Source organism: Colobus angolensis, unplaced genomic scaffold, assembly GCF_000951035.1.
Source record: "Colobus angolensis palliatus isolate OR3802 unplaced genomic scaffold, Cang.pa_1.0 Scaffold14, whole genome shotgun sequence".
Lineage (NCBI taxonomy): Eukaryota > Metazoa > Chordata > Mammalia > Primates > Cercopithecidae > Colobus > Colobus angolensis.
In genome coordinates, this window is record NW_012114488.1 from 4795272 (window position 1) to 4820101 (window position 24830).

At 33.9% G+C, this 24830-nt stretch overlaps 1 protein-coding gene across 2 annotated transcripts in view; it reads left to right on the plus strand.

The window, feature by feature from the left end:
- Positions 1-24830, plus strand: part of SGCZ (sarcoglycan, zeta) — a 1174808-nt gene that overhangs the window by 1026585 nt on the left and 123393 nt on the right. For both annotated transcript variants that reach the window (XM_011934897.1, XM_011934898.1), the window contains one exon: positions 17415-17502. In XM_011934897.1, coding sequence (XP_011790287.1) covers positions 17415-17502 — 88 coding nt within the window. The remainder of the gene's footprint in view (positions 1-17414; positions 17503-24830) is intronic.

Genomic DNA, 24830 nt, shown 5'->3' on the forward strand with positions numbered 1-24830 from the left:
TTAGTATCTATATTCTCTTTTAGGATATAATATAATACTTCCAAAATATAAAGTGACCTCATCATTAATGACACTTCTTTTGAATAACACAACCTCACTACTTTGGTGGTTGTAATTAAAAGTCCAATTTCAATCAAAATGTCGCGCAAGGTTTTTATTCAACCAACAACCAAATTCTTCTGCCATTTCTTTTGCTTCAAGACACTGCAGCAAATTGTTCATTTATTGATCTTGAGTTGGTAGATAGATATGTCTATATATCTACATCTTTCCAGTTTCAAAAATACAAGAATATAGCCAGTAATTAAAAGAAACAAAGCTCTTCTTAACACAAATTGCCACAGACATTTGTTATGTAGAGCTTCCTAAGGAGATCATGTAGGAAAACAATAGAAAATGCTACAAAAACAGCTTTAGAGTAAAAAGAGGACACCTGTTTAGGTTCTGTTTGGTTTTTGTTTTCTTTCTTTCTTTTTTTCTTTTTTTTTTTTTTCTGGAGATAGGGTCTCACGCCATTGCCCAGGCTGGAGTGAGTGGCACAATAACGGTTTACTGAAGTCTCAGCCTCCTGGGAGCAAGTGATACTCCCACCTCAGCCTCCCAAGTAGGTGAGACTAGAGGTGTGTGCTACCACACCTAGCTAATTTTTGTTTTTTGTGGAGATGAGTTTTTGCCATATTGCCCAGGTGGGTCTCAATGTCGTGGGTTAAAGCAATCAGTCCACATTGGCTTCCTAGTGCTAGGCTTATAGGCATGAGCCACCACGCCTGGCCAGAAACCTGTTCAGTCTAGCTTAATATTCTGTCACCCTAAAACTAATGAGAATGTCCTGGCCGTATTGACCAGAGAAATATATCATTTAAACAATCTCCTGTAAGTATTTAATTTAGCTGAAATTATATTAAGAGTAAATATCAAACAGTTTGATGATATAGCTTCTGTGAACCCACAAAGTTGATCATTCAGATTTTGTATGGTGGATAGATTCATGTAATTGAGAAATGAGACAAACAGATTGTAAGATACACTGGGTACTGTAAAAACTTAGAGATGCTCATTGGGTGGAGCATTTTAGAAATATTGGTTATGGTAAACTATGTCTTTCTAATGTAAAATCACACATTTTTATATTCAAAATACGTTGTCTTATGGGTTAAAACCTTCAGGGAGGAGAAAGAGAGAGAGAGAAATTCCAACTGAACGTCAAAAACTCATAGTAAGATTTATATATCATATATGCATATGAGGGATTTAATATTAAGCATGAAGCAAGTTTTTCTGAAGGAGCTGAAATTTTTATATTTAGGTATCTTGTAGAATGATACGTCAGAGTGCTAACAAGTTCCATTTAGGGATCTTCCATTTTTCACCCCCTGGCTGGTGTTAAAGTGCACTTTTTCTGAGGGAGAGACATAATTAAGAAGCATGTACAGTCAAGGATTATATGGCAAAAATCTGTGTCTCATATATGCACCTCTCTTACATCTTTCTTAGGATTGCTATATGGAAGACTTTTTAATGAATTTAATAAAGTAAATCCTGGGCTCCAAGGTTATGGTAAAAATATGGATGAAGCATATGAAAGAACGAAAGCATTTTATATATCATATGCTTCTGCCATCTGTCAAGTATCCCAGCTTTTCCTAAAGTATATCTGAAAATAAGAGGTATATCAAGCAATCACTTAGTTTTACTAAAGATTTCTTAGGCATGTTCCCCCCAAAGTGAGAGATGTAATATATTTAATGAATAGATAATAAAATATTTGGCAGTTTTGTTGGTTTCTGATTAGCTCATTAGTGCAAAATTGAAGGTTGTATCTAATTGGGCTGTTGTCAAATATAATGATGATAAATCAGTGTGATGGGATTTTTGATGGAAATACCTCAAAATCTGTTCAATTAAGTGACATTTTTATGCCAAATCTCTTTATTTCTACTTATTTATATGAATATGTTTCTCATTCCACACATTATACAGCAAAGGTAGCATATATCTAATGTTGAACCTCTTTCATTCATTAATAAGTTACATTCATCCAAAGACAGTGAATTAGTTGGAGAAAAATAATCTAATTCATTAAAAGAATATTTTTGGATGATTTATGTTTTTATTATATTTTTAAACTTTTAATTGGAATTATCTTTGATAAATTTATACTTTGTCTTTTTAGTGAAGATAAAACAAATTTGTAATGTAATTATCTTTTTATCATTGAATACAAATTTTAATTTTATTTTTAAGTCAATCCACAAGCAATTTTTTTAAATGTTGGTGTTGGGCATTAGAAGGAGTAAGCTGAAAGGACAAGTATGTTGTGTTGGGCTTACAATGGAGATAATGGAAGAGATGCAGTTATTAATCATGAAAACATCTGTGAATGAGCAGGAGAGAGGCTAATGAAGTGGATGTGACAAGATCATAGGAGGATAGATCAACGACCTAAGAGGTCAAAGTATCAGGAAATTATCTATGTGGTAACTGAAATTACCAGCAATTATGACTGCAATGATTCCTGGGAGTATGGCAGTGGGTGAACCAAAAGAGGAAATCCTCCAGGAACGAGGGCTGATAAGTGTAGTGACTTGTGTAGTGTCGTGATGTGAACTTTAAAGGTTAAGGAGGAGGTAGACAAGAGAGAGAGAATTATCTGGGATTACTAGTGAGATACATAGAGGACACCCACCCACCTCCTTGCCCATTGAAAGAAAGAGCAAAAGCAGCCAAACTGGAGAAATAATAGAAAAGCAGTGCATGATTTTTCTGAATCTAGTTCAGTACTTCACTTTGTGGATCAGGAAGTTATTCTGAACTTTGTGCAAATTCATAGTCACTTAATTGTGAAGAATTGTACAGTGCAGAATGTGAATATAAATGAATACAGATTGGTTCCCTACACTTCCTACAACTTTAGTAAACTGATCACTCACATTTAGAATAATGAATCTCACGCATTACAAATTCCTTCTCCAGAAAAAAAAAAAATGACGACATTATGTCTTTCACATTCTAAAATGGTAAGTATGCATATTCATTTCACTTCTAAATATGTTTAGTGGAAAGGATGACATTTAAAATATTTTTTATCTTGTCAATGTTCTTAATGTAAATCATTCATAGGTATCAAATTAATGTTTTCATATACAAATAATGGGAGATGAAACAAAATTTAGAGGAATATGACACTAAAAGCTGGATTCAGTTCTTAAAATCTTTTTTAACACTATTCATTCATTTCTTTTACTGCTTTACTTATTTTTGATCTAAGAAAACATCTGGATACGTCCCTAATGCTCTATCTACACCTGGTCCCCAGTGCCGTTAGCTGAGGCAGGCCTCAGTGCCAACAGTGCAGAACACCGTTTTATTTGCCCAAATTTATAAGCAAATACTTTAAATGAACATATTTAAGCTTCTCAGAGAGCGGAGATCAAATGCTAGTATTGTGGGAAAACATTTTTCCGCATAAATTTCTTTGCTTGCTTTTATCAGGCAATGAAAATTTTATAATGTAACATTTTTATTCTGCCTTAACTGCCAGTAAACTCAAATAAAATCCAGGGTTCAACTCTAGGAACAAGCTGATTACAAGCAACAAGATAAGTGCTTAGACACATTTATTTCTCATCGTTTAAAAAGTCTTTAGTTCTGTTGATAGATTTTAGTGCCCAATTTAAGACTGTGTTTAAGGTTGTAACATATTTAATATATTTTGGAAGCATAAATATGTTTTTCCTTCTTTATGTTTGCTCTTCAGATTGCATCATTTTTAAATGTCTTATGAAAAACAGAACAAGTAAGAAAAACTAATTTTTTACATGTAAAAAAGATTTTTAAAAGTCCTGTGATTATTTCTCCACTAAGAGAGGGTTCACACTTGGAGAGAAAAAATTATTTGTATCAATATTTGCTAATGTTTATTAGATGCAGAAATTTCTAGTTGTTTCTACAGTTTTAATATAGATAGCTTGTTCTGTAAAGCAAGAATAAGCTATTTATTATATTTACATTACACATATAAATAAGGCATCGCTCAATTACATGTGTGATTTTATTTTAGAACACAGAGTCTGCAAATTTACTAGAGTTCTCATTAGATACCTTTTTACATAACCAATGAACTATATCTCTATACATAGACAGATATATAGATACAGATATAATATTCTTTCTGATTTGAAGAAAAAGTGACTTTCTGTTAAGTCAAAAAAAAAAGAATCGATCAGCTTTGAGGCATGAAGATTACTTGTTTCATATACTTATCAACTAGTCTTTGTAGGAAGTGTAATTGAAATCTCTTTTTCTGAATGAAGCTAGTACAAATAGTACAACTAAGCCCTATGCTTTTATCTTATAGTAATATATTACAGTTGCTTATGATTCCATGTAAGATCTGGTAATTCATAAACAAAAATTAAATTTGCAAACACTTCTTCCTGAATGATACACATGCACACACACACACACACCTTACACACACTTATTTTTTAGAAGCATATGATAATATATGTTTCTGAGTACTCTCTTGTTCTCTAATTTCAAGTTACCTACTATTTTATTCTTAATGACAGCATAGTTTATTCTATATTTACTTCTTAACGCTTACCACCATACTCTAGCCTTCTTTTATTTATTTTTCATGAATAATGAGTTCATTGGTTATGCAAAAAGATGCCTAATGAGAACGTTGCATCTAGTAAATTCTCAGGCTGTATGTTCTGAAATAAAATCCCACAGGCAACCTAGCTATGCCTTAAGTTACAAAAGGATGTATTTTCATTGAATTTCTATATTTGCAAAAGATAATGAAAAGCCAGTATGGTGAAATGAAAGCTGAAATCAGAATTTCCCTTAGAGACAACTGGCAATAGCTGAATCCTGAAGCTCTGGGGACTAATGGCTGGATCAACAGGAAAAGGAACATCAGGCCATTGGAGTTACAAGTACTGTATCCTTGAGCCTCTTGAAAATTTTGTCCTGCCCCCTTGACTTTATATTATCTCCAGGTTTGTGCTCATCTGTAGTGTTTGCAGGTGCAATACAAACTTTCTCTAGAAGAATGCTTCCTTAACCCTTAATCCTGGTTCCTTAGACTTCTCCCATTTTTTAATTATGATCTCAACAATCAAAAAGACAATCAGAAAATGAGCTACCTCGAGTGAAATTTAACAGAAACAATGATTCACAAGTTTAGATTTTTCAATTCAGCGATTGAAATTTTCAGATACAGAATATTAAAATTATATATACATTATATATATATATATCAATGCTTCAGAAATGAATAATGGAATAAAAATAGCAAAACCCAATAACAGTAAAAACAATATATCTGACAAGTCTGATTTGAAAAAAATACATGACAAAAACATATTCATAAATTAATATTTTAATGAATAACTTAAGAGCTGACTAACATAGCTAAGAACTGCTAGAACAGCATGCATCCTAGAGAGACAGGGAGATGGGAGAAATGAGAGAGAATTAAAGAGACATGAAAAGCAGAATGAAGGAAGATATATATAACACATATCTAATGTGAATTCCATATGGGGAAACTGCAAAGAATGAAGAAGAGGCCCTATTGAAGAACTAACAGATGAGAAGTTTTCCAAATTTAATAAAAGACATGAATCAGGCCGGACACAATGGCTCATGCCTGTAATCTCAACACTTTGGGAGGTTGAGGTGGGCGGATGACCTCAGGTCAAGAGTTCGAGACCAGCTTGGTCAACATTGCAAAACCCCGTCTCTACTAAAAGTACAAAAATTAGGTGGGAGTAGTGGTGAGCACCTGTAATCCCAGCCACTCGGGAGGCTGAGGCAGGAGAATCACTTGAACCTGGGAGATGGAGTTTGCAATGAGCCAAAATCACGCCACTGCACTCCAGCCTGGTGACAGACTGAGAGACTCTGTCTCAAAAAAAAAAAAAAAAAATAGAATCATTAGATTGTGTAATTACAAAGTATCCCAGGCCACGTTTTACAAAGTTAAATTTATACCTACATTTAACATAATGATGTTTTTTCCTTTTTATGAATTCTTATATAAAATGAATGCAAGTCTAATACTATGCATTATTTATTTAAAAATTGTTAAAAACAAGGTTTTTATATAATAGTAGAATTGTTTTGAAAATGTTGTGGGTTTAGTTGCTAGAAGTTTGGTTTCCAAAATTCACTGGAGATTCAATTTCAAGATCAGAAGTCGGCGAACTATGGCTTGCAGCTGACTGTCTCTTATTAAAATATAATATTTTGGTATAACACAGACATGCCTGTTCAGTTCTTGTTTGTGGCTCCTTTTGACCTACAACAGCAGAGTTTAATGGTTTTGACAGAAACTACATAGCGTACAAAGCATAATATATTTACTATCTGATTTACTGTCTCTTGAAAATAAAAGTTGGCCAGTACATGCTCTAAATGAAGCCATTTTGATTAATTATCCCTGAGAAAAAAACATAATGTTAGATATCACTGCCTTTGCTATGTCTTTTGTTTGTTTGTTTGTTTTTGTTTTCTTTTTCTTTTTTTCTTTTTCTTTTCTTTTCTTTTCTTTTTTTTTTTTGAGATAGAGTCTCGCTCTGTCGCCCAGGCTGGAGTGCAGTGGCACTATCTCTGCTCACTGCAGCCTCCGCCTCCTGGGTTCAAGCAATTCTCTTGCCTCGGCCTCCCGAGTTGCTGGGATTAAAGGCATGTGCCATGCACCTGACTAATTTCTGTGCTTTAAGTAGAGAGGGGATTTCGCCATGTTGGCCAGGCTGCTCTTGAACTCCTGACTTCAGGTGATCCCTCCACCTCAGCCTCCCAAAATGCTGGGATTACAGACTTAAGCCACCATGCCCAGCCTGAGTATGTCATTTAACATATACATCTCTAGCTTAATAATTATCTGGCGGTATATCAGAGTTATAAGAAAAGTCAACATGATTAAACGATGGGGAGTATGGAGCTGACTTAAGACAGGGAAGATGACTTTTCAGGGAACTACAAGGCAGGAGCCTTGGGTGCAAAGGAGCACTAGGACATGTAAGTCCCTACAGAGGAGAGCAAGGGCTATTCTATCAGGTCAGGCCAACTTCAATAACAAACCCTGGCATCTCAAGGGTTAACTCAAATACAAAAATTATTTCTCTCTCACTCCACAATCCAGTGGTATTTGTAGGACTGGTGGCTCTGAACCTTGCAGATATATGGAGACCCATATTCTTTCCATTGTGTGATTCCATATTGCTCTACGGCCTCAGATGGAGAGGCTAGCACACTGCAGGTTTTTATAGTCCAAGCTTATAAATGTCCTGTATTACTTCTGCCCACATTCCGCTGATTATAACATGGTAGTATGATTATGACTGCATATAATAAAGATTAGAAAATGTAGTTTAACTGCAGTATTGCTTTTAAAAAAAGTTGACACATTTTTATGAGCAGTCTTTTCCACGGAAATTGGGATGTAGAGGGCAAACATTCTAATTTGTAGATTTTTGGTTTGACATAGGCTGGAAAATAGTTCAAAATTATTTCTTTGCAACAGTTGCAATTTTCTCCTTGATCTATGATTTGGGGCCACACTCCAGATCTAAAAGATTCTGGCTGAGAGCTTTTTGGAAGTCCATCTCTAGTCCTGCACCTCAGCTGGGCTGTTAGAGTCATTCTGCTCAAGGACTGATCTGCAGACCAGCTTTGTTGGCATGACCTGGAAGCTCATTTGAAACACAGAATCTTAGGTTTCAATGCAGGTCTTCATTTAGAAAGATCTTCAGATGATTTGTATGCACATTATTGATTTGTAAGCATCAGGTTGGAGTAATCTTCTTAGTCATGTCATGTGCTATTTGGTCTGACATATTCTGAGTGTTTGCCCACCATACATGATATACTTACTCTTTTGATATAACTAGACATATTTATGTTGCTTCTGGCTCAAAATCTTGCCATCAGTAGAGTTTCCTGTAAGGAGGCTAAGGGACTTCGCTTATCTTACATGAATGTAGAAAAATACCAGAAGTTTGAAATTACTCCAGTCATTGAAAAAGTAATCTCAGGAATATTCCCTCCACCCCCCATTTATTTAATTGAGGAAGAAAAGGATAAGAATTTCTAGAGATCTTCAAACTAATGACTATAGAAGTTGAAAGAGAGACTATCTCTAATATTTTTCCTGCGGTATTGCCTTATCAGGTATAGCTAAGGTATAATCACAATTAACAAAATGCTTCAAAGCATACAAAATCATAGATAGTGTCTCATACAAGCATAGTAATTGTTACTTGCAAGGTCATCTCCTTGTTGCTTAGCATTCATACATGTGTTTACCATGTTCCTTTGGTAAATAATATGGGTGCTGTATTCGTCTGGGTTCTCTAGAGAAACAGACCAATAAATAAAGAGATTTATTATAAAGAATTGACTCAAGCAGTTAGGGAGGATGAGAAACCCCAGGATCTGTAGTTAGCCAGTTGGAGACCCAGGAAAGCCTATGATACCGTGCTCAACCAGACATGAAGACCTGAAAATCAAAGTGTAAGTTCCAGTCCTGATCTGAATCCAAAAGCAGCAGAAGACTCATGTCCCAGCTTGAAGACAGTGCGGCAGAGAGAGTGAATTCTCTCTTATTCTACCTTTTTGTTCTGTTTAGGTCCAGCTACCCTGGGGAGGAAAAAAAGTCTGCCTGAATGAGACTACTGATTCCAATGTTCATCTCATTGAGAAATATTCTCACAGACATACTCAAAATAATGTTTCACCAAATATTTGGACACCCATGTCCAGTTTAATTGACACAAAACTAACCATCACAGGTAGTATAAACATGTACTTATTTGAGTTTATAACCAATTGTTTATATTTTGTAATTCCATTATTTGTAATTATAGGAACATATTTGTCATAATTATTTTATCTCTGGTTTTTCTCATCTGTTTCTACAGAAATTAAGTTACAGCTTAAATCCACGTACAGTCAAGTAAATACGTGGCCCTAATGTTTTCAGATATTTGAAACCCTTCATAATCCAAGCAGATTTTAGGAGAAAAAAAAAGAGATTTTTTTTTTCCAGCAAGTACAAATGTTTAATTATGGTACATGAAAATATATCTGTGGAAAATAATCTTAAAGGCACTTTTTTCTCTTAAGCTTTCTTTATCCTCCTTCAAGTTAGAGTTTTATTGGAAAACATGTCCAACTTATTTGAGAAAGGTGAATTTCTTATTTAAATGTGATGTCATTTAAAAATTTCAGAATATAGAGGCTTCTTATTCTTTTTACAGTACCAATTCCCACCAAGATAAAAGAAAACCAGTTTAATAGAGGCTTAGTTCCCTGCTTACTTTCTAGTTTTCATTATTCACAATACTCATATAACATGAACTATGTATCATATACAAATACGCACCTGGGATTCTCTCTACATACACACATTATCATCATTAGCATCATCATCGCCATCATCACGATAGGTAGTTACTAAATTAAGATCATGGTAGCTAATAGTTTCAAAAGTTTCACAAGGCTTTTACATAACTCATGACTTGTTTTTTTCCAAGCCATAAGAGTACAATACTACAGAAATGAACTAGCATTTTATTAAAAGAGAAGTGGGAAAAAATCTTTGTACAGTGTTTGGTTTGAAAAATCTACCAACTCACCACTGGGTAGTTCCATTCTAGAAAACTTAATTATTTCCTTGATCCATATAAATAAGTGATTTAAAATAATTAATTCTGTTAAAATTTGATTTCTTTGGGCACACAAATTGGCTAAACCTTTGGTTTGAAAAATCTACCAACTCACCACTGGGTAGTTCCATTCTAGAAAACTTAATTATTTCCTTGATCCGTATAAATAAGTGATTTAAAATAATTAATTCTGTTAAAATTTGATTTCTTTGGGCACACAAATTGGCTAAACCATTCATCCAGTGATAGAAAATCACTGCTTTGCCTTAGTTGTTTACTTTAAATCTGCAGATTGTCTACTCTTCTATATAAAGTAGATTTTCACATGTGCTCTACATTTCTTTCTGCTAACCAAAATGAGACGCAATGTCTACATTCTACTTAGTCAACACACAGTCTCTTTGACCTCATGAGTTGGGATACAGCTCACCCATGCTCCCACAGTGAACATACTGGCTGGACAGACAGTAGCACTCAGAGTGGATAGGGTTGGAAACCTGGGGCTGGTGTGAGGGCAAGGTTACCCTCAAGAACAACTGAAGAGGCAGCTGGAATGGAAAAGTGGCAACCCAACCTAGAAGTGCTAAGAGCAGGATATCTCACAGTTGCTGAAAATGTTGGTTGAGAGGAAAAGAAGCAGCAGTTTTGGGAATTTTGTGCCGTCTGACTAAAGCAGAAGCAGTGTCTGATTTATCTGGATCTTTGTTACATTAGGTAGAGATAGTACTATTCCCTTTGAGGATAATGATTCTAGAAGCATTTATTTCCTAAGCCCACCCATGGATAAAGTTTGAGTTGGAGCATTTTGACTGATAGAGGAAGTGACAAAATATCCCAGATTCTCTGTAAATGGAATGTCATGTGTAAAACTGCTCCCTGCAGCATCATTCTGTATACATATTCATCAATCTCATCAGTATTATCAGTTGGGAGAAAGAGGGCTTCAGCAAGGAGACTACTCTTATTACTGTATAGCTTTAAAGAGGCAGACAGAAGCCAGAAGGACAATGAAAAGTCGCAGAGGATTCTCAGAAGAGATTCCTAGCTGTTACTTCCATGAGTAAATAATTTATAACAGAGAGTAAACCAAAGTTGGAAATTCTCAATAAAAGTATTAGAGTAGAAATGCATAAAGGTGATTGATAAATATACAGTATCTCTCTCCTGCGTTACTTCACATTCAAGTTAAAATGTGAATGCAGAATTTGAGGAAGTCAGGTTAACAGCTCTAGATATGTTTATTTTCATAATATCACTTCTTCATTTAAAATAAAAATTTCAATAACTAGATAATTTGCATTCTGAAGGAAATGAATTTCAAGTATTAAAATAATTTTTACTTTTTATTTCAAAGAGTAAAATAAACACTTGCTTTGCAGCTTCAGTGGGTCAAATATTAAGGAAAGGAATGACATAGCTGCCTTGGGCACAGGGATGATGAATAACCATTAAATAATAATTTGATATGACTTGTTTCACTGAGATGAATTTTCACCAACCTTGCTCTGGGGAAGAAGAAGAAGAAGAAGAATGAGGAAGAGGAAGAAGGAAGAGAAGGAGGAGGAAGGAGGAAGAGAAAGAGGAGGAAGGAGGAAGAGAAGGAGGAGAAAGAAGGAAGAGGAGGGGAAGGAAGAAGGAAGAAAGAAGGGGAGTAATAGCTTCCTAAATTTTGTGTGATCTGAACACAAATCCATATAAACCCATGTAACCTGGATATTGTAATGTGCTCGCTTCAGCTCATTCACTCAACATACATTTATTGAACATAAATTATGTGTCGAGCGTGACACAAACTGTACTTTTAACAGTCTGTATGAGAAAAAGGAATTGACAATGTACTATGTTTTCAGGACAGTTCAGCTAAGTAGAGGTTACAAATCACATGAATGATTAAAACAAAATAAGACAAAAAGCCTACAACGAGTACTATGATAGACGTCAACACTGACTGAGGAACTGAAGGATGGGAGGTGAATTTTAACTCTGGAGGAGGAGGAAGTCTTCACAGAGGACAGGACTTTGACCTGGACTGGAAAAATGTCTACAGTTTTTCCTGATAAAGAAACACGGATAAGAATTTCTGGCCTGGGAAACTGAAGGGGAAAATAAATAGAAGTGGTATGTAGTTGACAAAAATGGGAAATTTGGCTTACTCTTAAATGATGGAAGTGAGATGAAGTAGACATAGAAAAGTAGAACTGGGTCACATTGTGAAGAGCCTTACATGTTGTGAACATGAATTCGTTTCAAGCTGAGAGTGAGGAATCAATCAATGTTTTGTTTTGTTTTCATTCTAGTATGCCAGTATGTTTTAAAAGTATTTTTAAATAACACTGGATATGAAAACTCAAGTGGCTATTGCGATGTGGGTTTTGAATCTATTATAGAAGTAGGCATGGAAAAACAGGAAAAGATGTATTCAAGAAATATTTCTGAAGCAGCTGATTGAATATTTAGGAAGATTAGAGGATCTGAGGATAATGTAGATTTGTTGGCAAATTCCGTATTTCCATCCTTGAGAAGAAAATTTATCTTCTAAACTATGTAAACTTAGGTAACAACATACCAAATTCATATCATCTACGCTGAACAAAATAGGTCACTAATGATGGTCTTTCAGAATAACAAGTAGGGAGATTTGCATAGGCGATACTTTCTAAAATGTGTAGGCAGATGACGGTTAATAACAAATCATCCTTGTTTAGAATCTGAGGAAACAAAATGAGACAAAACAAACAAGGTCATGCTACCAAAACCTGGATTATAGCAGCAAAGTAGAGGTCATATCTTACACTTTAAGCTTTATGTGTTGGTGTGTGTGAGTATAAGATGGTTTTTTTAGTGACCAAAATGCTTAAAGAAATTTTAAAGTCTATTTTGTTCAGTTCAATTTCTTACTTTTTATATTGGTTTGACAGTTCAGAAAACCTAGAATTAGATGAGCCCCAAGAAACACTGTACTTCCTCGTGGTTGACAGGGCATATTTGAAACAAAATTTCGGAGTTCCAACATGGCTTGTTAGCTTTTTTAGCTCCGTCATTTGAAGCAAGTGATTTAATCTTTCTGTACTACAGTTTATTTATTTGTGAAACAAGAGTGATGGTATCCAGTATTATTAGTAGTAAAATACTGTAGTTAAAATGAGGAATAAATAATAAAAGCAGACGTTGCTGTCAACAGAGGGTAGGCTCTGATCTGTGCATTTTGCGTGTGTTGTCTCATTTAATCCTTATAACAAGCCCGTAAATTATGTACTATGACTGCTGTTTTACAGATGAAGAAACTATGACACAGAAATGTGGAGTGACTTGCCAAGTCAGCATTTGGCAGCTCCGGGGCTTGAGCTCAAACAGTCAGGGTCCCCTGTCTGTCTTACAATCATGTTATTATCTTGACTCTTCGTGGATGGTTCTATTGTAACCTTCATAAGTAGATGATCTCATATATGTAAAGTAGTTAGAGCTGTGTCTGGCATTGATTAAGGGCCAGTAAATGTTGATTGCTGTTTGTACTATTGCTATTTGACTACGACTTAATGTAATAGTTAAACTGGAGAGAATGAGTATCTGAAGCTAAATCCTTACCTAAAACACCCATATCTTCTCAACAATATTACTAATGCTTTTTCAGGGAAATCTCTATCACACCAGCCTGTTACTATTAATATTCTCCGTTTTTATGTTTGTTAATTATCTATTGTCTGTCTGGCTACCAGACTATGAACTCCAGAAAAGAAAGAAGTCTGTCTCCTTTCTTGCTCTTTTGTACCCAGTGGTTAGCAGAGAGCTGAATATATTATAGGCACTCAGTAAATAATTGTTATAAATAAAGTGAAGGCAATAGAAATAAAAAGAAAAAAATCATTTTTCCATTGGTCACATGCATAGCCTATCACAAAAAAATATTAAAATGAGAAGAACATATTTCATTATTTTTCTCTAACCATTAGAAAATTGCAGCCATGCCCTTGGCATGAAGAATATGTTGTGTAATAGAATTGTAAGCAGAACCTCTCAGGCACACTTAACAGTCTCATTGCCTTTCTCACTGGATCACCTATCTGCTTTGTCTAAAGAGTGACATAAGAAGGCAGATATGTCCTCTAGAGCTAGAGCCAAGTCCAGGTCAGCTCCAGAAAACCATGAGATACCTTATTTCTGTTAGGGGGGATTTATTGGCTTGGAGGAAAAATAATTACATTCGAAGATGAAGATTTTCTTTTTCCAAAAAAAATTTATGCTAGTATATCATGCTATATATTATACATATTATTTTATATAGATGCTATATATTTTATATGCTATGTAGTATATATTTATATATAGCATATCATGCTATATATAAATATTATATTTTTATACTAGTATATCATGCTGTATATTAAATACGTTCTTACTTTTACAAAACTTAAATGTCTGATTCCTACTCCATGAAAAAATATCACCAAAATAGATTTCTGTTCTTTATGTTCTCAGCAAGAATAAACTGTTAGTACTACTATGTCTATTTAAATATCTTAAACCACATATTAGCTTTCAAAATTTTGGAACATAGGAGTATAATATAAAGGATATAAACCAGACAGTGGAATGGAGTAAAATATTAGTATCAGTTATTTTCTCATTTTCTCATATAGAGACCTTTGGAGAAACAAACACAAGAAAGAAGACGTAAAATTTAAGAAGTAATCAATTCTTTATTTAGGGAAAATATTTCTTAAGTGTCTTTCTTTATTTTTGTTAAGAGGTGATATGTTGGTGCTGATTCTCACCTAAACATGTATTTGAGACCAGATTTGTGAATTGCTTAGGATTGTATCTCCGCTTAAATGACTGAAAGGTTTTTCATCATTATGTGTATTTTTATTGCATGTTTGTTTTAATTAGTACGGAGTGGATAGTGTGCAAAAAGTCATGTGTTAAATCTCAAATGCATGAGCAATGGGTCTAATCCACAAAGATAGCATGGTACTGATGTAAAATACAAAAATGATTATGTGATTTGTGGATGGAAGTGATGATCTTACAGGCATCAAATTTCATTTATCAAACATGAATACTTGATTTTGGTTCAGCTCACTTGATCACATAATAAATAATATAGCATAATAATATATTGATGTTCATCGGAACACAGCATAGAGCATAACTGACTACCTCTGCGAGCTGTATGTTTATGGTTCTACTAAGTAAAAAGATAATGGGTGCTATCACAGTGAAATTTTAATCTAGATATAAAAATTTAATTCTGACAAAAAGAATTAGACTTATATGACAGGAAGGGAAGAGTGCTAGAAACAGAGCTTCAATAAGACCTCTGTGGTTAGAGTAAAAGGAGATTGCTGTGTTGCAAAGAAAGACGTGGAAGGATTAAACTTTTAAACGTTCAATTCTTTTTTTCTTTTCTTTTTTTTTTTTGGAGAAAGACTTTCACCCTGTCACCCAGTCTGGAGTGAAGTGGGTGCAGTATGGACTCACTGCATCCTCTGCCTCCCAGCTTCAAGCAATTCTCCTGCTCAGCCTGCCGAGTAGCTGGCGTTACAGGCGCCCACCACCATGCCCAGCTAATTTTTTGTATTTTTAGTAAAGATGGAGTTTTGCCATGTTGGCCAGGCTGGTCTCAAACTCCTGGCCTCAGGTGATCCTCCCGCCTCAGCCTCCCAAAGTGCTGAGATTGCAGGTGTGAGCCACCATGCCCAGCCTAAACTTTCAATTCTACCAAGTCTATTTCTCTTTTAAATTAAGTAAACTATCCATTGCCTTCTCAACCTATTTTTTCTATCTTAACATGTTTAATAAAGCAATAATCCTTATAATATACTTACATAGTCTATAAATTGTATATACAAGTGCTTATGCTGTTTTACTCTGCTGTTCACAGAAACTTATGTTTAATATGTCTAGTAACTCAAAAACATATAGTGTCATATATTTTAAAACTCTAAACCAAACTCATATATGCTATATCATACAAATATTGAGAGAGAGTGAACATAATTTTGACCTATAGTTTTTTCACAATTTTTTGAACTGCAAGATGTTTTATAGACTTCTCCTGTTTCTTACATTCAAATATTCAATTGTATTTAATTCAAAGCTCCTTATTAACATACTTAGATTGAATTTTGCCAAGATTGAATAGAATTGTGTGTGTGTGTGTGTGTGTGTGTGTTCACGTATGAACCATCATCTTTATGTCATTATCAAGAGACAGCAGTATTCTTCTTGGGTATAAGATAGCTGTTTGCAAACCATCTTTATAAAGTCCATGAACTCTTCTTTAAACAGGATTTGGATGTATCACTTGATTAGGATGATGTAATTAATTTTAAATATTTTAGATTTCTTAGGAGATAAATGTCTGCAGCATAGTTACACCTATGGAAAAGAAAACGACATTTTTCTTTTAAAACTGCAGAGATAAAACATATGTATATAAAATATAGATACGTATATAAAATATATACATATCTCCAAATCACAAATTCCAAATCCTAATATTGAGAGTTTTAATATAACTTACATATGAAAGCACTTGATAATTGACATTGACATACACATAACATACTGCCTAGATGGTGAGGATGATACTGGAGGAGACTTTCGCAGTATTTCAACATCCACAATGCAAGCACCAAGGGAGGAAGTATTTTTCTATATTTTGATCACTGAAATGTCCCCACCTCTAGAACATTATATTGTACATAGTGAGTATGCAATGAATATTTATTGAATAAATTAATACAGAATTGTAAACGATCACCCTACTTAGGTTTTAGATCAGTAAAATGAGAATGTAGGGATTTGGATGTTACTTGTCTGAGGGAGGTATGACAAAAGCCTAGTATGTGAGCTGTTAAGGCAGGGTTGTTGTCCTTCAATAAACTATTTTTACTGTTAAATGCTAAATTACTGATAAAAGTCAACACGTAACAGAGGTATATGTCCTAAAGCAGAATTTACAAAAATCTTATATTCTATATACTTCCTTGCGAAATCCTTGTATGATTTACAGAGCATTTCCATGAAATTGAATAATATGGTACTATAATATCAATTTTTATTTAATTTTGTCTACTGAGTAGATAAAAATTCTTTCCTTCAGCAGCATGCTGAGTAATAGTCACATAACTGCGTAGACAGGACTGTCGTGGTTCCTTCTCCTGGATCTTTCCTTTTGTGACAAAATCAAGTTAAAAAAAAAATCCCAAACAGACACATACAGTTAAATTGCTTTGTGATAAGTTCTTTAAACAAACTAAATGGAGAGGGGGAGTTTGAGGATTGAAAGACTCTGTAGTTACACTGATTAGATGAGCTAATTTTGAGAAGGTGGCGTTTAAGCTGAGATCTGAAAGTTGCAACTTAAACTTAAAAAGGGACTTTTGCCTTTGGGATGGCATCTGGAATATCTGCACAGGCAGGCATAGAGGACACTGGGAGAGAAAGAGGAAAAGGGTTACTACAGCTTGATGTACAACAATCAGTAGACTTGGAAATGCTTGCATCTGATAGTACCACTTACGAAAATGAAATATGCTGTCAAGTAATTATTATGAGACTCTCAGTTTTTTACACTGTCCACCAATGATTGGGATATTAAATTAACTATCTAATATAAAGCAAACAAATTAAATTTTTGAGAATATGTAAACAAATGCAGTATAATTTTACGTAAATTTGACTATATTTCTATTTTCTATTTGATTTATTTATTTTATACATGTTTCCCAGGATAGTCCACTGGTCTTACAGTCTGACAGGAATGTAACAGTGAATGCAAGAAATCACATGGGGCAGTTAACTGGACAGCTGACCATAGGTGAGTGTTTTGGGTAAAGATTGCTCCTGCTCTGCTTGGTGTTTTTGTTGTTGTTGTTTTTGTTTTTTGTTTTGTTGTTGTTGTTGTTTTGAGACGGAGTCTCACTCTGTCACCAGGCTGGAGTGTACTTTGGGAGGCCAAGGCGGGCCGATCACGAGGTCAAGTGATCGAGAACATCCTGGCCTACAGTGCTTGTTTTAATTGAGAAAAGTAGAAGTATGTTACTTCTCTGATATATAACTCAACATCCCATTACAGCCCAGTTTTCTTGTACATGATCTGACGTGTCATAAGCTACTCATGTTTCCTCTATTTAGTAGTTATTACTCTTGTCAATATATTATGAGATTGAACTACATTTATTTTGCTGATCATTACTCTTGAATTATGAAATGCACCATTTTTCTAAAAAATATTTTCATAGCATATGTTAAATTATAATAAATAAACTTAAGGAAACATGAGATGATATAACATTTTTAGGTCTATGTCCCTTTTCTAGGGGAAATATTTTCTAATAAATTGTATCTGCTTATATAAATTAGAAATTACATGAGTTGAGTACAACAAATATTAACGTTTGTCAATTACTTCTACATTTGATGTTGAAATTATCTGTATTTTAAGATTTATGGGCTTTATGTGTTATTAACATAAATTAATGGTAAAGTATTAATTTTTTCTCATCTCAAATAAATATTTTAACTTAGAGATTTATATCAAAATACAGGATGTGATTACTTGACTCAGTTTTTATAAGAAGGCAAATAAGTAATTTGTAATGTAAAGTTTTGATATGCATGTAGATTCTGAATTATTTTTATAACACTGTATTGGTTCTGTGGGTAAATTGCTTAACGTAAACATTACATATCTCTTTATCTACACATACATACACATATATATAAAGAGATAGAGAATGAGAAAGAGGGAAGTAAATTACAGCTTTGAGGACTGAGGTATTGTTATTTTAATGAGAAACTAATCATCTTTAAATGCAAATGTATGTTTCCAATAGTTCTAATTAAATTATGCATAAATATTACATTTGAAATATGAGCTTTAAAAACATGAATCCGGATTCTGTGTACTTAATTTGTAGGTTTTTTTTTTTTTTTTTTACATAAGAAAGCGGCAGTCCTTTATTGCAAATATGCACACACTCTCGGGCGAGGTTCTCTGGTCCTCAGGTGTAGGGGGGCCAGGGAAGTCACGCTGGCGCTCTCGGGTGAGGTTCCCCAGTCCACGAATGCGGGGGCTGAAGAAGTCACACCGGCTCCTGCCGGAGGTATATGTTTTTTAATATTTGCTTTGATGAAACCAAACGGGAAACACTTTAGCATATATGAATTTTCTAAAAATATAATTTTGTTTGTAAAAATTGTTTCGCTTTACATCATAAAACTTTGTCATTACATATCTATTAATTGCTACAACTGGATAATGTTTTGTGATAATTAGAAATATAGCAGTTATAGAGGGGTACTATTAGCAAATGGATTCAAGATTAAATAAAAGAAATATGTGTATGGATATAGAACTAATTCAGAAGCAAAAACTGTCCACTTAAATATTCGTACTAATTCACTCCTATTATGTTGGAACTGCAGAAACTATAGGCCTATGGAAACAGGCCTAACCTTGGTAGATTTTCCATATCCTGATTTTCTTAAAGTTGAGAACTCTTCAGCCGGATGGAACTTCCTTTTGCAATCAGTCTTTCATATAAAAAGTTCTTAGTAGAAATATCAAAATGTAAATTAAGAGACGGGCACGGTGGCTCATGCCTGTAATCCCAGCACTTTGGGAGGCCAAGGCGGGTGGATCACGAGGTCAAGAGATCGAGATCATCCCATCCAGCATGGTGAAACCCCACCTCTACTAAAAATACAAAAATTAGACAGGCATGGTGGTGTTTGCCTGTAGTCCCAGCTACTTGGGAGGCTATGGCAGGAGAATCACTTGAACCCGGAGGTGGAGGCTGCAGTGAGCCGAGATCGGGCCACTGTACTCCAGCCTGGGCAACAGAGTGAGACACTGTCTCAAAAAAAAAAAAAAAGGTAAATTAACTGCACAATGGTTATATACCCATGCCCACTGTCAGACACAATAGCTACATAATTCCTGCCTATAGAGCAAAGCAATCATTTGATTATGTGAAGTACAAATACTGTTTGCATTTCACTGCATGCTTTCCTGCAGGAAATAAAGAATATAGTGTGCTAGGATTTTCAGTTACCCTTCCAAACTGATTGTAATGTTATATTGATATTTGCCAAATGAGAGAAAAATAACAGGAGGAGGAGGGAGAAAGAAAAAAATGTTAAGCTGAGTTTTAAATGCAGCAAATTATTAAGTTAATAACACAGCAGCTTATTGTGCAGATAAATACATTTATTCCAGTGAGGATTTAACTTAAAAACTATTTAATATCCTGGTCCTTGGAGTGTACTTTTGATGATTTATGTATTTTTACTGGTTTGCATATTTTAATGAACATAGAACAAAAGAAGACTAGGGCTGTGTGAAAGGTGATAATGTATTCATTTTTGAAACAAAGGCACAGGGAGCTACTTGGTAGTTGGTTGGGTGCCAGCAAACTAGTTAATCTTTTGGAGCCTCAGTTTTCTCATCTCTAAAATGGGGATAATGACACATTTTGAATGCTGTTATAAGCATTATGGTGATGTCAGTGTCTACAAATGGTAGGCAATTGTATATTGAATCTATTATTGTGATGATGGTGAGTGTAATTATTGGTATCACTTACATTACAAATACAGTGATATTATGGGAGAAATCTCATGATGGTTTTCTATTCTGTGTGTCTGTGTGATATTAGATAAGGTTGAATTATGATACTGTTGAGAGGTATGTTACAAGACACAACACGGAAAGTGTATCCCGTGTTCAGAAACTCTTCAATTATGTAAGAATAAATTTACCTTTATGTAGAGTTTGAAGACATACTTGAATGAGGCAATGCAGAAAATTAAAATTTATTTCTAAAGACTCTAATTTTAATTGTGTATACATAAAGTAGCTGTTCTAACCCTCCTTGTCTACTTCTTTTCTTATTCTTTCAGTTTTTGTGTGTATGGCCTTGATTATAGTAGAGTCATGATACTATTTTTGCAATATTAAAAAAACTACCACACAAACTGAATAGTTATGGAAAAGAATTTCAGTTACTCTTCATTTTCTAAGTAAAACAATTCTGTTGTCTACCAATCGAGTGCATCGATTTCTGTTAGAAAGGTATACTCAATTCTAAAAATATAACAATTTGAATATTTTTCCAGATTTTATTCTCATTGTACCATTTTCCTCAAAAATGTATGTAAGTAGTTTCAGCAAAGCAAGTATCAGTTTCTCTTGTACCCTACCTTTTTCTTTCTCTATAAGCCTAGCTTCCTACTAATTCCACTCGCAGGGATATATATAGTTCAGCGATTAGACCAACCCATGTTGTAACTCTAATCCTGACTCACTGATAGAATTTTAAATCAAATTATTTCTAATACAATAAATGCAAAAGAGAAATATTTTATACATACACTGGCTCAAGCATAATAAAAACTAAATCTAAATATTTTAAAACTTTAGGAAGACAAATCAATTTGACAAACAATTTTGTGAATTGATAAAGTTTCAGGCTTTATGAATTTGACCAGATAATACCCAGTTTCCCCCATTAACTCTAGGATTCTAATTTTCATGACCTTCATAACATTGGAGGAGATTGGTGAACTCAAGATTTCTTCCTCCAAATTTCTCTTCTTAGAATAAAGCTGAAAGAGAGGAATGAGATTGTTGTTGAGAAGTGGTTAAAGAAAGTACAACATCCCAAGAGGTCAGACTCCTTGAAGAAAAAGCAAGAACTTTCTTAAACAAGTCTCAGAATCATTCTCCAGGTCAAAATTTTCTATTATTTAATCTATAATTACTATGTTCTTTAGCAGAATATTATTTTTCTTTTATAGGTGAAAAAAGTGTGTGACTTTAGGTGTGTTATATATTCATATATCTTGAAAACATGATGATATTTTCCATGACTTTCTATCAAAAAAGTGGGGAAAAGATGTAAATTATGCACCATCTTTGTGAAGTTTATTTTATTATCTCAGGGAACAATTATAGTATGTGATATATAGAATAAAAATATGGTAGTATAAATAAAATACGAAGTTTTGATATAGAGTTTGTTTACAACATTAATAATTATTCTGTAGTAATTTGGTTCACTGAAAACGTAGTACTCTTTCCCACAATATCATGAGGATAATTATATATTATTTATCAATAACATCACATTGATATTTAACAGACTGTATTTAAACCACTTTTATAAGTAGTTAACAAAGTATAGGTTGATTTCAGTAAAATAATTTATCCTTTAAAAATCTTAGCCAACCTGGCTGTTTTTAAGCTATAGATTGCTTTTTCTTATGTTACAGAAAATATCTTTTATTTTTGATAAAGCAATGGCTAAAAACTAATATAATATTTTCCTTTCTCATGTGCGTTATGCCATCATTCTATAGCTGAAGGATAAAAATGAAAGGAGGATAAATTCAGAAACTGGAAAAAGAATAATCTTAACTGGTAGAGCTAGCTTTTTGTTTTTTATTTTGTTTATTTGTTTGTTTTGTTAGTGTTCTGCATTTAAATTTTAGTCACAGTGACTTTTGAGATACTTAACATGGCTACTTATGGGGTCCTATGTCATAAACAAGAAGACGTTCCACAATCCCACATCTATATTATTATTCCAGTAAAACATTAAGGTTAATTGGGTATTAAAAAACTGAATGTCATTCTGAAATTTTAGTTTTAGAGTGTGCCTAAAACCACAGTCTTATGCTTTAAATAAGATCTGCTATTTCATCATAGGTCTCCTTGTTTAATGCTCAGTCAATTTGGAAGAATGAATTCTGAATGAATTAACACCTAGGAAAGGCTTGCTGTTATTGTCAGAATCATTTACTTGTCTTTGATATTCTCATTTCTACTTATCAAAAATCAGTGGCATAACCAAATTCTATAAAAATCTTAATTATAATCTTTACTTTCTCATTTTCTGTTTTTCCTCAGTAATTCTTGAAACTTAGGCCTTAAATAAGCCTGACTGTATGTTAATAAGGAAGAATGTCATTTGCAAGCAATTAAACAAAGTGATATTTTTATTTATTATGATTTTCCTTTTTCATATTTTACACTTTGAGCAATTAACATCACTTAACAATAGAAACGGTTGTAGACAGCTTCTGTAGCAGAGTTGACTCTGGTTTCTTCGGAGATCTGAGGTGCTTGCCTTCTTTTTCCAAGAAGGTTTATCAAGTCAGAGAGTGGAGATGATGATAGTCAGATGGGCCACAATAAAGGTATCAAGATTGATCATTTGCACTTCTCAGAGTGTGTCAATCAGCTACACATTTAAAAATTAAAAAAAAACTATATATATATATGTGTGTGTGTGTGTGTGTATATATATGTGTGTGTATATATATATATGACAAAAGAAGATTTGTTTAGAAAATTAACCATTAGGATTCTGAAAGTAAATAATTTTTAAAATTTGTTTTCCTTTATTTTTTGAGTCAATATCTATTAATAAGAGCATCCATGTTATGAAATAACTTCCATTTTAAAATTATACAAGTTTATGAAAAGATTCACATATATGTAAAGTTTCTGTTAGTAAATTTTTACTCATAAAAAGGCATATCTGTCTTATAGAATAATTAAACTACGGTGATGTTCCTGGTAATAAAGGTGTAAAAGGAAATATAACCAAATGACCCCACTATACTTTAAAAGAATGCATATGATCTTATAGGAAACAAACACATTTTTCTCACATGTGCTGAACAAAATATACATTTTGTTTAATAGAGAGAAATCTGGATCGTATAATGTGCGCTATTTTTAACAATTCTACATTAAAAGAAGCATTGAGCCTAGAAATCCTCGACAAAATGCTTTAAAGAAGGCTGGATGCATGACCAGAAGGGTAGTTATGTAAAATAATTGTGGAAGGGAGACAAAGAAACAGAGCATGTTTATTGGTCCAACTCAATTCAGAAACAAAAATCTAGACTTCACTTGCAAGACATGGTTTGTCTATGTCTTTTAAATACACTTTAAATGATATATAATCGGACCTGTGTTTGCCATTGGTCAGTTGAGGTGAGATCTTAAAACGTTAGTTGACTGTGGCCGGACCTGTTCGTTTCCATAATAGCATGACCTGATGATGAAATTAATATTGATGAAATTCCTTTTAATAAAGCTGAAGACCTTCCCTAAGACTCTTAACTGGATTAATGCCCTCTGCCTGCCTCCAACATCCAAGAACTCTCTCTCTTCTCCTCTCTCTCTTCTCCACTCTCTCTTCTCCACTCTCTCTCTCTCTCTCCTCTTTCTCTCTTTCTTCTCCTCTCTCTCTCCCCCTCTCTCTGCCCCCACAACACACACACTTGCCCAAAGAATCAAAGCAAGGAAAGTACTAGGAAGCAAAGTCAAGGTCAGGACAACTTTTAGAAAGAAGATTTCTGAGTCCACACACACAAACTGATTAAAACCTCAGCATTTTAATATCTTCAGAAACTATCTTTAGGAAGGACATATACTTCACCAGTTAATAGCATGGATTCTGGAGACTGCTAAATCCCAGATCTGTCAACTGCCAGCTATGTGACCTTATGTACATTACTCCAGGCATCCATTCCAGGTTTCTGCGGGGATAATATGAGTATTCGCCTCATACAGTAGATGTGAAAATTAAATATGTTAATATATAATAAGGTATTGAAACACTTCCTGGAGCATAATATGCATTATGTATAAGTTAGTGATTGTGATTTTTTTGTTAGCCCTGCATGTGTACTACTCTATACACATGACCAAGTCTCTGGGATTTAGTTGCCTTGTGTATGAAATGAGTCTATTTTGCTAGATTGTCTCCATGACTCTTTTCTGTTCCAAGTCTAAATAATGAAAAGCTACTTTTTACCTTTGGATAAGGGAGTCAGTTGATGAATCTCCTGGTCCTTACGTTGCTCAATATTCAGTTGTCCTGACAAAATGCCATCTGATTTGATTTTTTGACATCTTAGTCATACAGCATAGGCACATATTTTGCACAAAAACTTAAAATGAAGAAGGTAAATGAGCACATCTAAATCAACATCCTAGTTATGGTTTTACATCTTTCATCAAGCTTTGGCTTATAAAATTTTTTTTTTTTCCCAATGAAATTTAATCCACAAAATAATTTAAGTCCAATTAGCTTATTTTTGTTAGTGCTAAGCATAAGCATTTTTTTG